This window comes from Galeopterus variegatus, unplaced genomic scaffold, assembly GCF_000696425.1.
Source record: "Galeopterus variegatus unplaced genomic scaffold, G_variegatus-3.0.2 Scaffold1132, whole genome shotgun sequence".
Taxonomy (NCBI): Eukaryota; Metazoa; Chordata; class Mammalia; order Dermoptera; family Cynocephalidae; genus Galeopterus; species Galeopterus variegatus.
Genome location: NW_007727243.1, coordinates 114,662 through 138,261, shown reverse-complemented (window position 1 = coordinate 138,261; position 23,600 = coordinate 114,662). Strand labels below are relative to the sequence as shown.

Here is a 23,600-nt window from a genome sequence, read left to right as displayed (position 1 = left end):
GGGGTCAGCTTCCCTGAGTTGTGGCTAGTCTTTTGTTTTTCATAGTTTTAAGAACTCTCAAAAATTAGAATTGTTCAGATACCTGGGGAAGTAGAGAGTAATCCTGTGTTAGAGATATTGTAAAGAAGATTTATGTATTAAATGATAGTTAGACTAATACCTAAAAATCCCTTTAGCTCTAAAATTGTACATCTTTTTTTCTGTACTTCAGAACACTTGAGAGCTCTCTCAAGTTCTGTTTTTTCCCACCACAGCTTCAGTGTTAGGAGGTGCACAGCCTTTGACACTAGAGTTGTATAGGGAGGTATTGATTGCAGGTCTGCTTTATTTGTGATTCAATCTCCTCAGTCCATTTACTGTGATGTCTATATAGAGTATCTGTTATAGACAATAGTGAATATTGCAAAATATGGAACCTGGGTAAAAAAAATATTACTTTGTAACTAGCGCAGAACATGTTCAGTTGATCCTGTAAAAGGAAAATGTAACCTGCTTCCCTTTCAGGCACTTATTTTTTTTAAAAAGTTATCTTAGATTTGAAAGATCATAATGTGCAATATGAATTCAAAAAGAAAGGTAGTAGAAGTGATGGGTCTTCATTTAGATTGCTATAAAAAGTATTAATAATTTATTTTGGTTAGTTTTCAGAAGTTCAGTTTATAAAAGAAGAATGTGGGCTCTTAAGAGCATAGTCTATATAGGAGGCTTCATTATGTGCTTTTGAAAATAAATAAAGATGGGTTCTTTGAGTTGTATTTTTTTTCAATGTGGCAGTTGCTTGGAATATTAATAAGTAAGTTAAAAACAATATTTTTCCATTTTGATAACGAAGGCTAAATTTGGCCGAAGGTGGACCAAAATTGCAAAACTAATTGGAAGTCGCACTGTTTTACAAGTGAAGAGTTATGCTAGACAGTACTTTAAAAATAAGGTAAGCAGAATATAAATATCCTAGTTAATGATGATAATATTTCGAATAAACAAAATTACTAAGCAATATTTCTTTAATTCAGGCATTAAAGTCTATCGTTAAAAGTTTTTATAGTGTAAGTATTTTATAGTACCCATGAAGTACTATACAGATGTTTATCTTTAAAACCTAGACCATATCTTCAGTGTTTTCAGAGCTGTAGTTAAATAGGTATTGTGTTATTCCACTTAATTTCATACAGTTAAATAGAAGAACAAAGAATTAATTGCTCAGAAACACCCTCCAAAGCAAATACTATTCCAAAGAGAAAACCTTAGAGGTCTCATCTTATTGCTTCCTCTGGAAAATATCTTTTCTTTTTTAAATACTAGCATTACGGAAACTTTTAAGAATTATTAGAGCGTAGGGGATATAAATGCTAAAATGATTCTGAAATCTGTTTAATAAGCTATGAAATTTTTACAGTTGTTATGAGGAATTGTCTGAAGACTTTAATAAACTGCAGTGTTCAGAAAGGTGTAGTTATGGTGTAGTTCCTCACAAGTAATTTGTGCCATATTCAACTGTGTAGTTATGATATTTAGAAATTTTTAATATGTCCTGTTTGAGCTCTAGGAACGTAATTATATGAAATTTGGAAGTGTTATAAGTGAAATTTGGTATTTTCTTTTGATATTAATAATGAGCTCTACCCTGTGTACAAGATCTATCTAACTTAGTGTTATCTGAGCATAGGTGGTTGAGTAATGGAATGGATTCATCATACATCAATCATCTCCCTCTTTTAACCGAACAAAAGCATTTTCAAGGTAGCACACCAAGGCTGAGCTGTGAGGGAACAACACAAAGCTTAAACTAGTTAATCTTACCCCCATGCTTCTCAAACTAAGCATGTGGTAATCTTATAGGGTCAGTTTTACTCAAAAATTTGGTGTAGAAGGATACTTTTATTATTTTTTTTCTTTTTGTCTTTTTTACTGACTGGTAACGGGATCGCAACCCTCGGTGTCGCGCCCGTACCGGGGACCGGCAACGGGATCGCAACCCTCGGTGTTGCGCCCGCACCACGCTCAGCCAGTGAGCGGGAACCGGTCTCCACATGGGATCCGAACCCACGGCGGGAGCGCCACCGCGCTCCCAAGCAGCGCACCCTCCAGTGCACCACCGGGCCGGCCCAAGGATACATTTTAACATTTAACAGACATTAGTATATTATGAAGTCTAATATAAAATTTTATTTCAATTTTTAAGATTAAAAACAGGAGACTTCAAATAAATAGCTAAATTACTAAAGGCTGTTGTTTCAATCTGTATGTCCAAATCTCCTTTTTCCTCCTGATGCCCTTTTGTTCTCTACATAGTAAGTCTGTTAACCCCAACTACAGACTACTGGGATGCTACTGTGATACAGGATCTATAAGTAATCTCTTTCTGAGAGTTGTCATATCCCTTGGATATATCAGTCATTTATAAGATTTTTCAAAACTTTGTATATAAAGATTTTATTTCAACTCATATTTATTCATTGACTTTAACTATCTTTTTCTTGTTACCATTACCAGATATTTATGTCTATATTAGCTGATACGGAAGATAATTTATTGGCTTTAAATATAAGTTCTCTAATACTGGAGCTGCTTTAAATGAACCTGCAAAAAACAGTTTCTGTTGTCCCTATGTTTAAATTAAAGATGGTTTTCATTTACTAAGTGAAGATATGGGAGATAGATTCCTCAAGTAAAGGATTATTTTAGCATTATGAGACGATCAGCTGAGGTGTCAGACATTCTGAGAAATAAGCCTTTGTAATATAAATATTTAATGGAACACCTTAGTATGATAGTTATTGGTTCATTCTCTATAGATCTGAGTCAGACCCCTATTTTAAACCTAATATTGAAAAATAAGTAGTAGTTCTATGTAGGTCATGATTATTTGATTAATAAAAATCACCAGATCATAAATCAGTCATATAGTTATGGAAATTTAAATTGGTGATCTTTTACATTTAAAATGCAGTTGTTAACCCTTTAAAGAAAAGAACAATAAAGGTATAATATACCATTAACATGTACTCAATTTAATAATACTGTATGCTATATTTTTTGTGCCAGTGATTCAATATTAGAACCATAATATCCAGTTTTATTCCTATTTTTAATAAGGTAAAATGGGGTCCAGAGACAGAAACACCAAATCAGAAGAACAGCAGTGAGCTTCAGGTTAAAAATGAAGATAAAGGGACAAAGTCATGGACACCATCATGTTTAAGGGGACGTGCTGATCCCAACTTGAATGCTGTAAAAATTGAAAAGTTATCCGATGATGAAGAAATAGATATCACAGATGGGGCAGATGAGTTGACTTCTCAAACACCCCAAAAGAATTCTAGCAGTGATTTCTTATTAGATATTTCTACTAGTAAAACGCATGAACCTAATCAAGGAAAATTCATTGCTTCTGACAACCAGGAAGATCTCTTTTTTAAATCTTCCAGGGCATATCTTCAGAATATAAAACAAGATGCAATGGAAACACTTTCAAGCTCAGAAATTACATTACAGACTGACAAACAGAGCAACAGTGGCAAAAAATCAGTGGAGTTAAATAATCAAAAATGTAATGAACTGATTAAAACCTGTAACAAGCATGATGGAAATGGAATAACAGGTGATGTAAGGCAGATGCCTTCTCCAGAGCCTTGTGAAATTCAGAAAGATCTGAGGGATCATGAAATGCTTTTTCATACTTCTTGCCAAATGGTGGAGGAAAGCCATGAGGAAGAAGAGCTTAAGCCACCAGAACAAGAAGTAGAAGTAAATAGAAATACCATTCAAGAAGAAGAAAAACAAGCAATTCCTGAGTTTTTTGAGGGGCGCCAAGCTAAAACACCAGAACGCTATTTGAAAATTAGAAATTACATTTTGGATCAGTGGTAAGAAAGAATTACATTTTAAATGCTGTTTTAGCAACCTGATACTCTGAAGTATTTTAATTAGGCCTATGAAGAATTTAGAATTTTTCTAGTGAATCCAGGGAGCTTTCATATATATTATTTCAGTAGGCAAGATTTAAAATTTCTTGCAGTAAAACTTCTTTGAAAGCTTTGTTTTATGTTGAGACCTGTACCTGTCATTAACCCATCTGCTTGTTCATTAGAGTGTTTGGGCCTGGAAAAAAAGGGATGGCTGATGGCTTTAAGAAGCAATTTCTTGGGGCAGTGTTAGGAAGATATAGATAAGAGGGCACTATTGCACTAGAGAAAGGGGAGAATTTCTTTCCAGGCTTACATTCTTTGAGTACAAAGAAAAATTTGAAGACAGAGGGATAGTGTCATTAAATGTGTCTAGAACAGAAACTGTTCCGCTAAATAGCTATTTTAAATGCTTCCAACTTTGAACTTGTGGCATAGTGTGCTAATAATTCCCTCATTCAGTTTCATCAGAATACAGGAATTTTCTGATGTATGAAGTTTACCCTCTAAATGTCTGTACCTTTTATTTGAATTATTTAATGGGGGGTAGGGAGTAAACCAAAAAATTTCCCAACTTATTATTAGCCTAAATACTCTGAAAGTAATTTGAATTCTTAATAGCTTAACTAAGCCATCATTAAACATTCATACTTGCAATAACTGTTTTAGGAGTTATTGAATTGTGTAAGGCCATCTTTACAGAGATCTTCCCAGGTTCTTGGGTAGGGATTCTGCTTTGTCCCTTGTGTTTCTCTTCTGTATATCAAAGGTCTTCCTATCCTATTGTAGTACCTTTCCACTCTAACCTAGGAAGGTTACCAAAGGAAAACAAATGACTTGCTGAATCAGTAACCTTCATTTTACCCACAATTTGAAGTCACTTGGCTTTTAAAGATAGCTCTATTCTAAAAAAGAAGGATTTTTGTTCTTGTCCTTGACTCATAGTTATCTTGCAGATGGTTGAGGTACTGAAAGTACAGCTTCTGCGTAAGGGTGGCATCATAGTAAGGAATACTTACAAGGAACAACTGATGTTTACATAGTGCTTTACCATTTACGGACAGCTTTCGTGTATCACATTTGATGTCTTACAACAAAACTGTGAAATAGACAGATGCTGTTATCTCTAATAGACAACAATTCTGAGATCAGGAGAGATTTAGGGATCTGCCTTTGATCATACAACCAGCCACTGACACATGAAGGACTTCAGTCCAAGTCTTGACTCCATAAATCACTCTTTTTGTTATTCCACATTGCCTAATTCTCACTATTAAAAAAGACTAATTAAATTAGATCTCTGTTGTTATCTGCTTTGTATTTGGAAATAAAAGTATAACTACCAAAATTTAACTAACTCAAAAATGTCTAGATGAATGATCTGGTGTACTTAATGTTACTTTAATCAAATTCCATGTGTTACTTTGAATTTTGGATCCTAAATGAGGCAGGATAATTTATATAGTTACTATAAGTAATATGGCAGGAGTTTCCTAAGTCATTTGCCTTAATTCTTGAGACAATTAGGTATTGGCTATTTAAATATGGTGATTTGGCAGAATATTGTGAAAGCAAAAAGAGATGTTTTGAACAGGAACTCAAATCTATTCTATTCGGAAATAGAAGAGAAAATGGTTAGGGACTGAAAGTGGTGTTAAAAAAAAATAGAGGTTTTAAAAATAAAAGAGGCCCACCAGATTTGTTTGTAGATAAAAAAAAAAAAAAAAAAAAAAAAAAAAGGGGTACAATTGACTACCTGTTTGGGGGAATATTTTTATTAAAATAGTGACCAATACCATTATTGAATGCCTATCAAATGTCATGCATTGTTTTAAAATAATTTCCAGTCCTCTTGACAACCTTGTCATTTTACACCTGAGAAAAACAAGGTTCACAGATAAGGAATTTGTTCCAGGTCATACTAGGTAAAGGTGATTTCAGAGTCTATGGTCTTGACTCATTATTTTCATACTTCCGACTCAGGGCCTTGACCCTGACTTTTCACTCTGACTTGGATGCTCTTTCCTCCTAGATCTTGGCAGGTATTGCTTCCTTGTCTCATTCAGGTCTGCTCAGGAAATTAGAGGCCTTCTCTGACTACCCTATCACATATCTTCTCCCTCTCATTCTCATTCCCCTACCCTGTATTGTATTGTCTTCATAGAACTCACTACCACTGAAAATACATTTTTATTAGTGTATTGTCTTCTCTCCCTGCCTGCCTCATGATAATGAAGGCAGACTTTGTGTGTTTTGTTCATTGTTAAATCCCTAGTGCTTACAACAATGCTTGGAATATAGAAGGCACTCTATTTGTTAGGGGAAAAGATTGAACATTTGAATCATCACTATTTCATGAACAGATATTTTTAGATTCGTTACCATTTGTTCAGCACTGTGCTAGATTACTGAGCTCTGTTTAAAGCCTTTTGATTTGGATAATCTTTAATTAGATCAATCCAGTTTTCAGACTACTGCAGATTTTTGGTAGCCATTCTCTTTCCTACTTTCTTGCCTTCATTTGTGCAGTTCGTTTCCTTTTCTTCAAGTCACACTGAAATCTCAACTTTTTAATGGAAGTTATGATATCCTTTCACATCACAAATTATGTTTTACCTTCACTGAACTTATGTAGAATATATGATCTTAAATTTGATCTCTGCTTAGAGATGCTTTCTCTAAACACCCTATCTAAAATAATCTGTGCCTATTTGTCTTCCTCTATTCTCTTATCCTTCTTACTTTTCTTAGCACTGTTGCTATGTGACAATGTAGTATATGTTATTCATTGATTCATTGATGGTCTACCCCATTAGAATGTGAGGTCAGGAACTTTATATTGTTCATCTTTATATCCCTAGTGCCTAGAAAAATGTGGTATGTAGGACATGAAATAAATATTTGTAGAATAAAATAATGATTGAATAAGAAATACCTGTGTTACACGATATGTCTGAGTACCTAGCTTATAATATCTGTGCTTGAGTTCTGATTCTGTGACTTCCTTAAGTAAGTGCTTTAATCGCTCTGACCTTTTGTTTCGTCATTTCTAAAATGGGAATAATAAAATCTACCTTGTAGAGTTGTTGTGCAGATTAAGGATGTATAACTCACAGTACAACATGTGGCTGGTATCAGCACTCAGTAATTGATTTCTACTATTATTGTTTCCTAGTACTCTTAAATTTTGTATTGTGCCATCTAGCATGGTACATTACGTATATTTAGTGTATTATTTATATGTGTTTTATTATATAAATCTGTTATTTATTTCATAGTCTTTGGGAGTTTCTTGATTCCTTTGGAATTCCTTATAATATCTATTTGTTTTCCATTGAGAGAAAGCTCTTCATATTTATTGGCATCATTATTAAAAACGGATATAACACTTCTAAGCATTTATAAGATAGCTGGTAGTTAAAAGACGTTGTCCAACAAAGAGTAAGTGAACCTAAGTAATATATTAAAAATTAGAAATGTCTAATACTAAATACTTTCAATATATTATCAAAGTATCCTTTTTATTCAAAGATTCAATTTGGATCTATACATATGTATGCTTCCATCTTCTAGGTCTTGTGTAAACTGGGATTTATAGAATTTAATTTTAGGGAAGAAATAATACTTGTAAAAATCACACTATACTTATAAGTTATTACATCATTAAAATATATTTTATTTCAGAAAAAGTACACTTGGTTATTATATATTAGTATTGTATTGACTACATGTTTGCACATTGAGGGGGTAAAATTTTAAGATATTTCAAATATTAATAGTTTTCCCCAGAAGTCTTTTTTATGTTTTTATTTATCCGAAATAATTGTACTTCCATCTCTTAATTAGGGAGATATGCAAACCGAAATACTTAAATAAGACCTCAGTACGTCCTGGCCTGAAGAACTGTGGGGATGTTAATTGTATTGGACGGATTCATACATACCTCGAATTGATAGGAGCAATCAATTTTGGATGTGGTAAAAAAAAAAAAAAAAAAAAACATCTTTTACTCAACATTTTTTATTCTTATAGCACCCATTAATTTCTATGATGGTTAGATTCAGATAGATTTAGGTATATAGAATTCAGAGAGATGCTGTAACATTATGGAATAAATGTATTAAGATTTTGCTATTAAACATATTTCTGTTGATAAAACTATTTGCCTTTGACCTACAATGAAAATTGAGGGTGTTATTTTAAAGGAAAAAAAATTCAGTCTAACCATTTAAGAATACAGATTTTTTGTTGGATAAAAGTAAAATTATTTTATGAAAAGTCTAATAATAGCTCATTTAATTTGCAAATACTATATTCATGCTAGAAATGCTGACTAGCAATGTTTAAATAAAGGAAATCATTTATGAGCCTCTACACTTAAATATTTTGGCATTTTTATTCTATTTTTCATAGAAGCAAGTTTCTTTCATTCCAGTTTTTTTTTTCAAATTTAAAGTTGATGAATATGCATATTTTAAAATGTATTGTACCCTTTTATTGAATTAACATGACATAGGCTTTCCAAAGAAAGCTAAAAGCCATAGTTGCAAAATGATAAGGTAATTAGAACCTTATAACCCATGGTTTATGAAGGGCGTATTCTGTATTCTTTGTCTGTGAAAGAGAGACAACTAAGCAGAAAGTTGCCTGTCAGAGATTATTTCATTTTATACAGAGATAGATGGAATTTACAGTCTGCCCTGGGGTCTGTCCTTTATTTCAGTGTCTTTGTTTGTGCAAAGCCCTGCATATTAAGACTAACTTTTCAGGAAAACTAAGGCATTTAACTTCCTTAACCACTAAATAAAAAAGAAATCATGTTTTCCGTATTAGATACTGCCAAAGTTAGCAAAGTAGGCTTAGCACTTAGTTAGTCAGAAATTAAACAAACTACCCATTTCGCAAATATTCCATTTTATTGAGATCTTCTCATAATATATTAATTTATTTGAGAACTGTTGAATAGCCCATCAACTGTATGATTAAGGAATAATATAGAATCATAGAAGCTCAACTATAGTCAATGTAGAAATGTCTTCCTCTTTTTTCTTTTGTGAAATGAATTTCACAAAATAATATTGTTTTGTCTTTCCCGAATTCCTAGAACAGGCTGTGTATAATAGGCCACAACCAGTTGATAAAGTACGAATCAGAGACAGAAAGGATGCAGTAGAAGCATATCAGCTTGCCCAGCGTCTGCAGTCTATGGTAAGCAGTCGTCTCTCATTAAATGATCTCTCCACATTGCTCTTTACCATGTTTAGTAAGAAATGACTACTTTTTAACTGTTTAACAAATGGCCATTTAGTGGAAGAATATGTTTTCTCTTTTATTTTACCTTAGCCATTCACTTTTCTGGCTTTCATTCAATTTCATGTTGCATTTATGAGACAAAAACAAACTTTAGGGGCCGGCCCGGTGGTGCACTGCGCTAGTGCGCCGCTTGGGAAGTGCGGTGGCGCTCCCGCCGAGGGTTCGGATCCCACATACAGACCGGTTCCCGCTCACTGGCTGAGCGAGGCGCGGGGGCAACACCGAGGGTTGCGATCCCGTTGCCAGTCCCGGTCCGGTATGGGGGCGACACTGAGGGTTGCGATCCGTTGCCGGACAAGGAAAAAGACAAAAACAAAAAAAACAAAAAAAAACACACTTTAAAAACCCTCAAAATTCATTGGCAAACTTGATCCAAAGTAATGTTTTGCTAAAGTGATTTTGGACTGCTTAGTTTTGATTTATAAATCTAATGTGTCTTTTAAAACTATATAGTTTTTTTTTTTCTCTATTAGTTATTTTTGTTTATTCTTTCAAAATACCTTAAGAATCAGCTTTTTGGAATAGCTAACCTTTATTTTTTAATTCTTTGAGTCAGTGAGTTTGATATTCTTAAATTCGTAAATGTTATTTTAAAAATAAAGTGACCTAACAAGTCTTCTGTAAGGCAGAGTCATACTATGATCCTGTTAGTTTTACTAATAGGTTAAATTGATAATAGGTAAGAAAAAAATGTATAGATGATAAAGTAGCTATTTTTCTCAGAGTATTTAGTCTTTAAACCATTTCTACCTAGACTTACTATCTTAAGAAAGGATGTTTTCAAAATAGAGTTGTTAGAGTTGGTGCTACTATCTTTGGCAGCTGTTCTATTTCAAAAGCCTCAGTATTAAGGTTTGAAAAACTATTAGTAATATAATATAGTCAGCCAACTTTGTAATTTGTCATTATTTGTATTAATTAGGCAATCTCCTTTCTAAAGGAGAAATATAATTATTTTGCATCTAGTTTTTAATATTATACTTCTTGCTATGCATTCTTGCAAATTTTCTACCACAAGTGGTTGAAAGGAAAGCTATTTTCTTGGTGGTTCTTTTTGGTCTTAAAAACATCTTTGTTCTAGTGTTTTAGCTTCTAAATGGTGAAAGAAAATGAAAATTAAAGAGGAAATGCAAATAAAATACAGAAAATCATCACTGGTTTTTCTTAAAAGCCCCCCACCGGCACCAGCCAGCTCATACTCTGCCTACCTGCTGCCAGTGCTCATGCGCTTAGTGTACCATCACTGATTTATTTCTAAGCAGAGTGCAAACTATTGAACAAAAATTAATAAAATAAAACTTAGACATTGCTAATCAGAGATTAAAATATTGATAAATGAATTGATTTTTTAGATAATTATCATTATGGTTTTGTATTAATATGCTGTTATTTTTCCAAATTAATCTGGTTACCTTTTGCTTTGTTTTAATCTCATCACAGCGCACGAGGAGACGTAGGGTTCGAGACCCATGGGGAAACTGGTGTGATGCGAAGGACTTAGAAGGACAAACATTTGAGGTAACTTTGACCTTTCAAATAGCCCATTCATGAAAATATTTTTGTCAGTACATGTTTGTATTTCTTAATGTCATATATATTATACTTGTTTTATATATTTATATATATATGTCTTCATTCCCATGTTAATTTATCTAGGAGTCACCAATAAACAACAAAGTAGAAGGAATTGGTGGTGAAGTTAACTAGGAGCCTGACTCATTTTCAGAATTCTGATTCTCTATCTCCAGGTTTATCTAGGAGTCACCAATAAACAACAAAGTAGAAGGCATTGGTGGTGAAGTTAACTAGGAGCCTGACTCATTTTCAGAATTCTGATTCTCTATCTCCAGTCTTATCTCTAGCTCAGGAATATCTGTCAGCATGCCAAGAAGTTGGTATGCCCAATTCATTTTATTAAACATTTATTGAATGATGTTCTGATATACCAGTAAAAATATTGTACTAAGCATTAGATACAAATTGAATTACAAATATTGAAGTGTTATTCCTACTAATAAAAACTATGGTCCTAAAAGGAAACATAGGCAATGGATGTGTTTGTGTACGTGTATACACAAATGCACATGCCTCTTCTAAATATATAGTTTATTTATAAACAACCAGTGCAGTATAATGGAAAGAATATGTGAAAGTGTACTTACTAGCTTTGTTGCCTTGAGCAACTACTTAACCTCACTGAATCTCATGTTTTTTTTAATTTATGAAGTGTGGATAATACCTTCCTCAAAGGATTGTTGAAATGAATAAATGAGATAAAGTATGTAAAGGTACTAATACTAGGTACTCAGTAAGCTTTGCATGCACAAGATACTCAATAAATGTTAGTTGTCTGTCTTCCTTTCTCTCCATTCCCTGCCCCCAACCTCACACCTGAGCACTATTTTAGAAACAATAATTAATAATACATGGTTCCTTCCCATAAGGAACTTATATTACTAGCAGGAAAGATAAAACCTATGGTAAATTCCATAAGGTTGCTCCCAAGAATTATAAGATCTTCCCAAAGGATGTGATCAGGAAGGTTTCACAGAAGATATGATGTTCAGTTTCATCTAAAGGACCAGCAGAAGAATCTGGAAAAGTAGATGAAAGCATTCCAAGCTGAGGGAGTGGCATAAGCAAAGGTGTAGACACGGGAAAATACTATTCTGGAAAAGGTGCATAGTTCATTTGGGCTAGAAGCTAAGCTTGGTAGCAGAAGCAGAATAAATAGAGGTTTACTTTATTTTATAAATACTTATATAGGGCTTACTATGTGTGAGACACTATTGTCAGTATTTTATAAACATTAATCTTCACAGTAACACCGTGACATTGTTTTTATTACTATTATTGTTCCCATTTTTAAAAATGAGGAAACTGAAGCACAAAAGTTTCTAAACTTGCCTAGGGTCACCCAGCTAGTAAATAGCAGAGTTGAGCATTCTAGCTCCAGAAGTTGTGTTCATAATCATTATGCTGCGATGTCTGTCAGTTGTGAAAGAAAACTCAACACAGTAGGGCTTGGTAACGAGAAATGGGAGATAAAAGACTCGGGTGATAACTGATGTTTTTGAAACTGGGTTATTGGTACCATTGGAATGGATAAGTCAAGAGTAGGAATAAATTTTAAGTTTGGTATGGCTGTGTATTTTGAAACAATTTTATAAAAATATTGGCAAGTTTTTTGGTTTTTTTTTTAATGTTTAGTCTTCACCCTTATCCAGCATTTTTATTTATTAGTAGCAAGGAGACACATCTATATCAATTTAGTCTGTCTTATTCTCACGTGCCCTTGAATTTGGCTTTAAAGGACTATTTTTATTAATTCTGCCTCAGTCATTGATGGACTTTTTGACCAAATGTTGTTTTATTTTAGCATCTCTCTGCTGAGGAGTTGGCAAAAAGAAGAGAAGAGGAAAAGTGCAAACCTGTTAAATCTTTAAAAGTACCAAGACCAGCAAAAAGGTATAGTGTTATGTTATAGAAATGTGATTTTTTTTTAACTTATCACAAATGGTTAGAAAATGTATGGACATATATTCAATAGCTGCATTTATATTGACATTAAGTTAAAAAAAAGTACTGCTAAAATTTTTGTAATTTTTTATTTCACCGATTAGCAATTTGGAAGACCTCAAGCAAAAGTTTTAGATTTGTTCAGGTTCAGTTAACATAGAATTCAACATGTTGTAAAGGGGCCTTATTTATAATAAGTAGTCATTCAATTCCAGACATTATGGATGGGTAACCTCATGAAATGACTCTCTCTCTCTCTTTGGGTGATGTTGATTGTTGGGTTTGTTGTTTTTTAATGTATATATAATAAGCTAAAATTTGAAACTCGTAAAATTGAGGGTCACTGAATAAGTTGAATGCCTTAATTTTCTGGACCTCTCATTTCCTGTAGATCCCCCCCCCCCATTGAATAGACTATAGTTTTGTCAGGGTTCCTTTTAAAGCAATATATCCAGGAGTTGTGTGTCCTTGGGTAAGCCTTGGGTCCTCATTTATGAAATAATAGTTAAAATAGTTAACACTGTTAGCTGTGTTTTAAGGCCAGTAGTTAACATCTCCCTTAATACTGATGAGAAAACTTAGAGACATAGAGAGTTTAATAACTTGCTCACCCTATTTAGGTGAGCTATTGATTTTAAACCCAGGCATTAAGACTTAAGAATCCATTCTGCTAACCATTATGTCATGTTACCTCTCTAAAATAAAAATGAAAACTTACGTAAAAATTGTGAGAGTAAATTAGATAAACTGTGTAAAAAATAGTCATCCATAAGCCAAGACTCGTCGTCCAGTATCTAGACAATTGATTATCTGAATCTAAATGTGAGGCTTAAATTTATTGTGATTTTCAAGTCGTTGTTCCAGTTGTCAACATCCTTTTGAATCCAGATTCACTTTTCTCATTTTAGCCTTGGTAGCATTTTATCATCAGCATTTCAATAAGCTTGCCTTTTCTGCCATTAATCACTGATTAAAATGTTTAGCTGAAATAAACGGAGACCTCAGACATCATTGTTCTGTCAGTTTATATGTTACCACAATTAACCCATATTTCTTCATCTTGTGTGGAAGGATAATCATAGCAGTGTCTTGCTGAAGTATATAAAATACATTTTACATATTTAGGTAAAATATATATGAGTCTTTATATAGTCCGCTAGTTTTTAGCAGATCATTCCTACCAAAAATGTCTGTGATAAGGTCTACTTATGATTTATATTTTTATGAACCATCATTTGCTTAGTCATCTGTTTACTTGGTAAAAGTTTACAAATCATCAGTTTTAATAATCTTTTGTAGAATTTTGCCAGTATGCAACATCAAATTCTTTTGTGTCTGAAGTCTGCTTTTCTTTTTCATATTTTGAAAACAAGTTCAGTAATTGCCTGTCTCTAGTCCTCCAATAATTTTCCCTTTCTCTGCAGCTTGTCAGAAGCATTGATGGCAGTTCCGCATTCATGGTCCTTAAGTACCCTGCGACGTTCTTCCTCTGCTCTCTTTCTGCTTTCTCATCTGTCCTGGCCTTTAATTTTTTTGTTTTTTTTATTTGTGTTGATTAAGCACTTTATAATTTAAAAGTCTTTTCATTCAAGAAATATTTTTTGAATGCCTAATATGTGTCAGGCAGTTCTGGGAATTTGGGCTACAGAACTAAGCAAAACAAAGTGTCTGTTCTCTTGGAGCTAACTAACAGTCTCTTTGGTGGAATGGGAGCTGAATAGTGCTACTCTTTTCCAGTTATGTTAACATGAGCATATTCATGTTTGTTTTTCTTTCTCTGAACATAGCCTTAAAAAAGCCATTTTATTTTTCTTAATATTTTTCTCAAACCTCAGTTCTTTACCGGTCAAAGCCTTTCTAACATTTCCCTCAGATTTACACATGCTTTTGTGTCTAGCCTTGTTTAGACTCCCCCTTTCCATCTCTTTTTACTTTTTCATTTTAGAATAAGAGTTTGTCATAGGACTTGCTATATACATTAATTTCTTTGGTAGAATGTTTGTCATTCATTCAGAATATAGTGAGTGAGTCCTTACTCTATGGTGAGCACATTATTGTACTGGCAAAAGTGTTTTTGAGAAACCTCCATCTTTCTTGAACTTTCTTTCAAGTCTCTTGTCAGAGAATTAGTTACATTTTCATTGAACTTCTTGAAATCTGCTTTCACTGTAGGACACATATCTGACAATTCATAGTGTTCTCTTCAGGTGTTAAAGGGACTTAAGACAACAGAATTAACTTTCTCCCAAAGTTCCTGGTTTCTTTAATCAAATCTAAAAGAACAATGCTTCTTCAGAAGGGTTGTATGTAATGTCCTAAGAAATTCTCCTGGTTTAACATTCTTCTCATTCAGATAGAATTTGGGTTTTGGTTATTGATACATATTTTCAAATTTGCAAATAACTTTATTTTCCTAATCTTGTTGAGATTATATTAAAAATGATTTTTTTTTTCTTTTTCAGCTCATTTGATCCCTTCCAACTGATACCTTGCAATTTTTTCAGTGAAGAAAAGCAGGTACTATTTTAGTTTAGTTTGCACTGAGCCTTGATTAGTGTTGAGAACTTGGTGGGATAGATAAAGGAGAAAAGGGTGGACATTCCAGCTGGGGAAAACAAAGTCTTTATTTTTATGCTCCCCCGTTTTTTGTTTTTTGTTTTATATTTCAGGAGCCATTTCAGGTGAAAGTGGCTTCAGAAGCACTTTTAATAATGGATTTGGTAAGGATAATCTATTGTGTTTATTTAGTTATTCTGATTTCTATTCTTGTGTATTTTTATTGCAGGCATAAGAGAGAGTATGGAAGACGTGTGTTTTGGATCTTAACTATCCTCTTTTACAAGGAATCTAAAAATGTCTTTTCTTTTGGAGAAAAGCCAAACAATTGTATGTTTCCATATTTTAGAGAAAATAAATTAATGTGAGTTTTTGCAGACTGTTCACCATCATTAACCCTATTTTCGTTTCCTAATATCCCATGTCTGCTGTCTTTTAGATCACTGAAACAAAGCACAACTCCTATAATTTGGAGGTTCCTTGTTTGCGCTAAACTACTGATACATCCCACAGTTGTGTGGTTGTGGTGTTTTTCTGCAGAGGCACCCAGAGTGATTTTTACTTTGTACCCTTATAATACCTTTCTTGAATAGGAGAGCAAATGGTATCTTCATTTCATAAGAGAAAAAGTGGAGTCTTGTAGAGTTTAAGTGTTTGGTTCAAAGCTTTTCAGCTGACAATGAAGATAGACGTAAAATCTTATTCTCTGTGCTCTGAGCTTCACACCAATTCCTCTACTATGGTAGTTTATTTTAGAAATTCATAATTACCATATTTGTAAATTACTCTGCTGTGATAAGTGAATTGTATTCTGATTTTTTTGTCAGCTGTGTTTGGGCTAAGTCTGTATTATATTTCTTTTAGCATGCCCATGCGTCTATGGCAGAAGTGATTGGTCTGTTAGGAGGAAGATACTCAGAAGTTGATAAAATAGTTGAAGTAAGTTCTCTCTTTTAAAAAACTGTTTTAATTACTATTTAGTTCTGCTGCCATACCAAATATTTTTATAGAATTTGGTGAATATAGTTAAAACACAGACTTTACCTATGATATGTGTGAGAATATGCAAATATAACAAATTATGTATTCCCAGAACTAAACATTCCATATACTGAATACCTGTTGCCTTTCATCGCCAAGAGAAAACACTGCCAGGCCTTGCCTATTAATTACCCTCACCAGTGAAAAGCTACAACTTCTAAAATGCCAGAAATGTGTGTTTACACTTGTAGTTGAAAGTTGGTATGCATCATTCTATTGACTTTATTGTCATAAATAATAGGAATCATTGAAAGAATAACTTTGTATAGGTACTATGTGGACTGAACTGGAAAACTAGCAATTATTATGACTTTGAGCAGAAAAATGCATGCTAAGTTCTTAGTTCTTATACAAACACACTTTTGGAGTATGATTCATTTGCAGGTTAAATGCTGCCTATGATATACTCAAATGTCTTGGCCTTGAAAAGCTTCTGTGTCTATGTATGAAAGAACTAAAACATTAAAGTAATAGAATTAACAGGATTTCAGTATAATCATATGAGGATCAATCCTTTACAGATCTGTGCAGCAGAACCATGTAACAGTCTGAGTACAGGACTGCAGTGTGAGATGGATCCTGTATCACAAACACAGGCCTCAGAAACCTTGGCTGTTAGAGGCTACAGTGTTATTGGATGGTATCACTCTCATCCTGCATTTGATCCTAATCCTTCCTTGAGAGATATTGACACACAAGCCAAATACCAGGTATATTTGTAGGTATTGTGTGTATAAATTCTGTAAAAGATTGCACGTTTCCCCCACCCCACCCCCAATTGCTTTCTGTTAAATATACTTTTAGCATTTTCAGTATTGCATTTCTAATACTAGAGGTCTTCAGAAAGTTCATGGAAGGATTTATGTTATCTTCTCATTCAATTTTTCCACAAACTTTGTAAAAGTATCCTTGTATTCTTTATATCTGAGGTTTTGAAATAACTTGCCATTTTTTATTTATTGCGATAGTAATATATGTTAATGTACACATTTGGAAAGTCACCTATTTTGTTTAGTACAGACAAGCCATAAAAGTAACAGTGATAAATACTCCCAGAGCCTTTAAAAATTGATGGGAACAACTATGACGAGGACCAGCTACAGCTGAAGTAATCAGAAACAATATATTTTGCGTCTCTGAAAAAAGTTTTGTTTTATTCTTTAATTTTATGTTTGATATGTGAATGTTTTTGTTGTAGGGAGCTGTTTGTAAACTATTACCATACCAATAACGATTATAGCTGTAGTGTGGTGAATATAATTTGTAAATATATTTGTGGCAAATGTAGATTTTATAGGCCAGGTGATTTTTTTTAAGGGTCATTTCAGATTGAGTTGAAGACATTGGTCTGAAAAATTTAGAATGTGAAATGAATATATAAGGCATTTCATTTAGTTGCTGTTTGGAGATGAAATTTTTAATACACTTTTTTGTTCTCCTTTTCCCCATTAGATGTTTAAAATGTTGGTATGGATAGATATTTAAATTTATATAGTTGAAACTAATTATACTTTTCTTGTAATTATAGAGTTACTTCTCCAGAGGAGGTGCAAAGTTCATTGGAATGATTGTTAGTCCCTATAATCGAAATAATCCTTTACCATATTCCCAGATTACCTGCCTGGTTATAAGTGAGGAAATTAGCCCAGATGGCTCCTATCGTAAGTTTTCAGCAAAAATAACTTCCTCCTATTTCTACTCTAATTTCTTTGAATCTTAAATAGTCAAGAATTTACAACTGTGCAAAATTATTTCATGCCTCAACTAGGGGATCGCTGGGTGCCATCTAGTGCAGCCACCCTCTTTCATAATATCCAGTTATAGTCAAGTCCCCACTGTGTTGCTATGGCCACTGGGCAAAAGGCTTAAAATGTGGAGAAAAGTTATGGCCAAGCAGTGTGTATGTAAGGCACTGGAGACACTGCAATAAATGAAGTAGAGAAAGTCTGTGTTCTCATGAAAATTTTTTTGTAAATGCAAACTGGCTTCCTCTGCGATGGCATGCATATGGTAAAAAAAAAAAAAAAAAAAAAAAAAAAAAAAAAAAAAAAAAAAAAAAAAAAAAAAAAAAAAAAAAAAAAAAAAAAAAAAAAAAATGAGCACCAGCTCTTCATCACCTCCCAGTTCAGGCTTAACAATGATTAGCTTTATTTTTACATCTCTTAGTTCCCATTCTATCTCAAGAAAGAATTTGGTTGGTGTAGCCCATCCTATGACTCGATTCCTGAGGTTTATGTCCACTTGTGGTCCAGTCAACTCTGGCTGGTTAGGGAATTAGTGTAGCCGACTAGGAAAAGAAGAGAGTGTGGATAGAAAGGAAATGATTGGAGGACACAGTTGGCACCTCAAGGAAATTTATTTCCTCTTCCCTGTCCTCGCTACCACTACTTTACTTCAGGTCCTCCTCTGGACACTATCACTAGAGTTACCACATTGTACTCTTCCACATCAGGTCATGAATTCTTTGAGAGTAGGTACTGTATTGTATTTATTTTTCTATCCTGTTTCCAGCACAAGGAAACATATCTTCATTCTTAGTGATCTTCCTTGAATGCCCTCTGTTTGGTAAAAACTTCCCAGCACTACCCTTATGTCATCTACTATTAATTGCTCTATTCTTTGTGTATCTGCAACATTTTTTTCCTGCCTTGTGGTCGCTTTTTTGTCTTTTAATGTAATTTATTTAGCAAGTCTTGCTAAACTGAGCACCAAAAGAGCAGGGACTATGTCTTATTTGTCTTTGTATCCCCAGGAACACCTAATCAATTGCCTTCATCTAGGAGGGGTCAACACTCTGGGTCTTTATTGAATGAATAATATTGGCAATCGCTTTGGTCCAGAATGCTCATTTCGATTGTAGCACATAGTATATATCATTCTTTGGCTCAGTATAATTTTACAAAAAGAGGAATTACAATGAACTTGTTCACTTTATTTTTTAGTCTCAAACTGCTAGATTTTAGTAGTGAGCCTCTACTCTCATGCTGTCCAGTAGTAGGGATATGTGACTTTAAATTTAAATACATTAGAATTAAATGAAATTTAAAATTCAGTTTGTGTAGTTCTACTTCTAGCCAAAATGAAGTAATCAGGACCTGTCTGGAAAAAAACTGGACAAAATATATAAAACAGTGGTATTTAGGACACAACATCAGGCACCAAAGGAATGTGATTACTAAGAGATTGGAAACAAATGAAGTGAGCCCAAAATTATCCTAGTTTTCTGACTTAAGAAAGTTTTCAGGTATGGCACAAGGAGAAGCACACCCAGAACCTGGCAGACTCTCTGGGTTGCAGTGATAGAGGTGGGGATACCAAGGCAGCTAAGATTGCAAGACAGAGTCCTAGAGAACAGAAAGCCAAATAGAGAGTGAGCTCCAGAGTTTTGTAGAAGGTACCTCTGGAGTATTTAGCAAAATACAGACCAGCACATGCACAAGAAGAAACTAACCTAGGCAGGGGAAAAGACCACTTGAAAGGATTAGAGGAAACTGTACCTGGTGTTCACATAAGCTTCCATTGGACAGCGCACAGGTGCTCAATGTTACTGTCATTGCAGAAAGTTGTATTGGACAAAGCTACCTCATATATTACTTGTCCAGGTTAACACTTCGTATTAGATCTTAATCCTAGGTCTTTTGCTCCTCTTGGAAATTATCTTGGGGTAAAAATTAAGGTTTTTCAGAAGCCATGAATACCTTGTGCTATAGTACTTTTAACTCAGGTCCTATCTTTAAAATATCTCCAATGGTTAAGTGTTTTCTGTACTTGTGACAGGCAGGTATTATACTTAATGATTAGTTTTCTTATATTTTAGTGGGTAAAAATATTCTACACAAAAGGAAATTTTTAGTGGCTTTAGTGCCTTTTTTTTAACTTAGAAAAATTTTCTTAATACCAAATAAAGTTGTATATAGTTTGTGTGTGTATGTGTATGTTTCTGTGTTTTTCTGTCAGCACAGACTGAAAATGCATTATTTATGTCTCTTTAATCCCATTTTTGATTTTCGTTAAAAGTAGGAGTCAGTCAACTGGATTCACATGCCAACTCTGACATGTATTGGTTTTTTGTTTTTTTATTTTTTATTTTTTTTTTTTACCTTGGGCAGGTTACTTAACCTCTCTCATTCTCTTTTTCTGTAAAATGAGAAAAAATTACTACCTTGCTTACAGGGTGGGTGGCTGTAAGAATTGCCAGTAATACATGTAAAGTGTTTAGCAAATAATAGGTTTTTAGTAGATAGTTATGATTATAGCTGGTATCTGTGCTTAGTAGGTAATCAAGGCATGTCAAGTAAATGATTGTTACCACCAAAAGGAGTTTGCTTAATAGCCTTTGTACTGTAATGTGTCGCTCTTCTTAAGTTTTTGGAGGGGAGGAGATTTGAGAAATGGGGGAAAAAAAGATCAATCATCATTAGGCTTGCTATCCCTTTCTCTCCCTCCAAACACCTGAACAAGTGGAAAAAAAAAAAAAAATGTCTTTTTAGAGCATATTGACAATTTAGCTATCCTTTGTTTCAATGAAGAAGTACATTTATGGTTTTCCCCCCTTTTTTGTTTTGTTTTGTTTTGTTTTGTTTTTCCATGCCTTCTGGTTTGCTGGCATTTTACTTACTTCAAAAGCTTTATTATGGGAAAAATCTAATTGACAGGCAGTGTACTGTGTAAGTTAAGAACATAAACTCTCAAGCCAGTCTACCTGGGTTCAGATACTGCCTCTGTCTCTTAAAATGATGACGAACAAGTTACCTAACCTTTCTGTGGCTCAGTGTTCTCATAAAAAAAAAATTGGGAAAATAATGGTAACTACTTTGTTTAAGTGACATGAAGTTACATATTTAAAGCACCTAAAGCTTGGCATGTAACTTATCACTAAGATGGCAATATGTCTTGGTTTGCCTAAGACAGTCCCAAGCCTGTGGCTCTGGCACAGTTGTTAACCTTGCTCCCTCTCACTCAAAATGTCTCTTGGTTTGGGTGATAAATTATTTGATCATCCTACCTCTCACAGTGCCTTGCATAGAATTGTCACACAAATGGCACTTTTACTTTTCTTTATTATTATTAATAGTTTGGCATTAACATGCTTGATGGGCCAAGTACAGTCAGGCAATAAATGTTTAATGAATGCCCACTATGTTTCAAGTGCTCTTCAACTGGTCTGCCAAACTGTGGTTGTAAAAACACTGAAGGGAATTTAAAGTATTATTAAAAGGAGATTGGAGATTTAAGAAATAGTTGATGAAAATGTGCTTCTTTATGCTTCTCCCAGGTTTACCTTACAAATTTGAAGTACAACAGATGCTAGAAGAACCTCAGTGGGGATTAGTGTTTGAAAAGACAAAGTGGATAATAGAAAAATACAGGCTCTCCCATAGGTATGTGCTGTGGTTTGAGACAGTTGCATGTCTGCAGTGTTTCTCATTAAAAAACCCAAGTTAAATTATGATGGATGGCATCAGTGATAGTTTATTACAAAGCTGATTAGTTTATAGTATTTCATCAGTTTGTTTTCATATTTCTTTCTACAGCAGTGTCCCCATGGATAAAATCTTTCACCGGGATTCTGACCTGACTTGTTTGCAGAAAGTAAGCTGCCTTCATTTTAATTGGTTCCACTGTTCACAGATTCCAAAGCTGTTCATCTCAATGTGTTTTCCCATGATGACTGATGCTTTGTGGATAATTTTCTGTATATTTCCTTTATTGCTTTTTCCTTTCTAAAATTAATTTCTAGGAGATAATTAGTAATGTGTTTTGTTGTCCAAGCTTACACATAGAAATAATACTATTTTACAATAAATTTTTCAGTGTTGGCTGATAAATTTCTTAGATTATTATAGTCAATGGAGAACATTTTTCTCATTTCATTAAATTCAAAAGCACCATGTTTGCAATTTAGCCTTAACAATTGATCGTTTTTAAAAATGATGGTATAAATCTAGCCATTAAATTTAAATGGTCATTTTATTTAACTTTCTAGTAGAAAATAAGAGTTTTGAATTCTTTTATTTCACTTCTAGGTTTGCTTCTGTAATGAAATTAATAACAGTAGACTGGAGCATTTGTCTTTTATTTATTTTTTATTTTGATAGCAATTTGATATGTTAAATAGAAAATTTTAACGTATTAAATTTCTTTTTATTATATTTTACCCCTGTCTGTTATATCCACTTTTTCTTTGTGCTGTTGAAAGATTAATATGCACATTTCCAAGAAAATAGACTCTAGCATCCTAATTTTTAAATGGTAGAATTCTGCATTTGTATATACTTAGACTTTTTTATATGTACAGGATTATTTTGTTCTGTAAATGGAACTACTGAAAAAGGAGCAGAGTCACAAATTTGTCCAAGGTAGAAAACATCTCATGTAAAATCATGAAGGAACTAAGCTAAATGTTCCTCATCAGTGGTTTTCAACATTCCAGCTGTATTGAAGACAGGTTAATCTTCAACCACATTTAGGGAAAGTGTCCCTCTTGTGAGCATTAGGAAATGCAGGGTTTGGAAAGGAATAAAATAGTGATAGGGCTGGCTGGTTAGCTCAGTTGGTTAGAGCGTGGTGTTGTAATACCAAGGTCAAGGGTTCATATCCGCGTACCAGCCAGCTGCAAAATATATATATGTATAGTAATAGTAATGCAAATCCTATTTTTATACTTTTTATGTATTTAAATATAAAACTTTTCTTTTCAACTAGCTTTTGGAGTGTCTGAGGAAAACTCTGAGCAAAGTGACCAATTGCTTCATTGCTGAAGAATTCTTGACTCAAATAGAAAATTTGTTCCTTTCCAATTATAAAAGCAAGCAAGAGAATGGAGTGGCTAAAGAGAACTGTACAAAAGAATTGTTAATGTAATTATTGTAAAGTCAGACATTTTTATCTTGACAGGATAGATCCTACTTTCAAAGTTATAACCTTGAAATGATTGTAATTTAGTTAACAGTGGCACAGCTTTGGCATTTTTTTCTCTAGTTCACAAAATCCAAACTTTGCCAAATAAATCATGGGAAAGGAAGAGATGTGGACTTGTCATGCAGTGATTGATGTGTCAGAATGCTGTGTAAACCATGGTCCACTGTAATGTTCCAGTCCTTTATTAAGCATTGCAGTAGACTAAGAAAACTTACAAGAGTAGTCTGCTTTACAATTGTATTCAGCTTAATAAGTGGAATATATCTCTAATTTTTATTTCTGAACTAGTTGTTTATTATCTTCCAGCTTGATATCTCATATCTCATTAGAAGTACTTTCATTCTT

At 33.6% G+C, this 23,600-nt stretch overlaps 1 protein-coding gene across 3 annotated transcripts in view; it reads left to right on the top strand.

The window, feature by feature from the left end:
- The window catches only part of MYSM1 (Myb-like, SWIRM and MPN domains 1), a 35,840-nt gene extending 12,485 nt beyond the window's left edge, over nucleotides 1-23,355 (top strand). Inside the window, exons 7-20 of one of the 3 annotated variants that reach the window (XM_008575094.1) lie at nucleotides 833-931; nucleotides 3,097-3,866; nucleotides 7,752-7,882; nucleotides 9,010-9,113; nucleotides 10,659-10,736; nucleotides 12,598-12,686; nucleotides 15,200-15,254; nucleotides 15,407-15,457; nucleotides 16,158-16,232; nucleotides 16,856-17,044; nucleotides 17,863-17,995; nucleotides 21,610-21,715; nucleotides 21,872-21,926; nucleotides 23,040-23,355. In XM_008575094.1, coding sequence (XP_008573316.1) covers nucleotides 833-931; nucleotides 3,097-3,866; nucleotides 7,752-7,882; nucleotides 9,010-9,113; nucleotides 10,659-10,736; nucleotides 12,598-12,686; nucleotides 15,200-15,254; nucleotides 15,407-15,457; nucleotides 16,158-16,232; nucleotides 16,856-17,044; nucleotides 17,863-17,995; nucleotides 21,610-21,715; nucleotides 21,872-21,926; nucleotides 23,040-23,198 — 2,094 coding nt within the window. In that variant the 3' untranslated portion in view covers nucleotides 23,199-23,355. Of the gene's footprint in view, nucleotides 1-832; nucleotides 932-3,096; nucleotides 3,867-7,751; nucleotides 7,883-9,009; nucleotides 9,114-10,658; nucleotides 10,737-12,597; nucleotides 12,687-15,199; nucleotides 15,255-15,406; nucleotides 15,458-16,157; nucleotides 16,233-16,855; nucleotides 17,045-17,862; nucleotides 17,996-21,609; nucleotides 21,716-21,868; nucleotides 21,927-23,039 lie in introns of those variants that run through there. The other 2 variants (XM_008575093.1, XR_550658.1) reach the window with 2 other exon arrangements.
- Nucleotides 23,356-23,600: the final 245 nt, after the last annotated feature.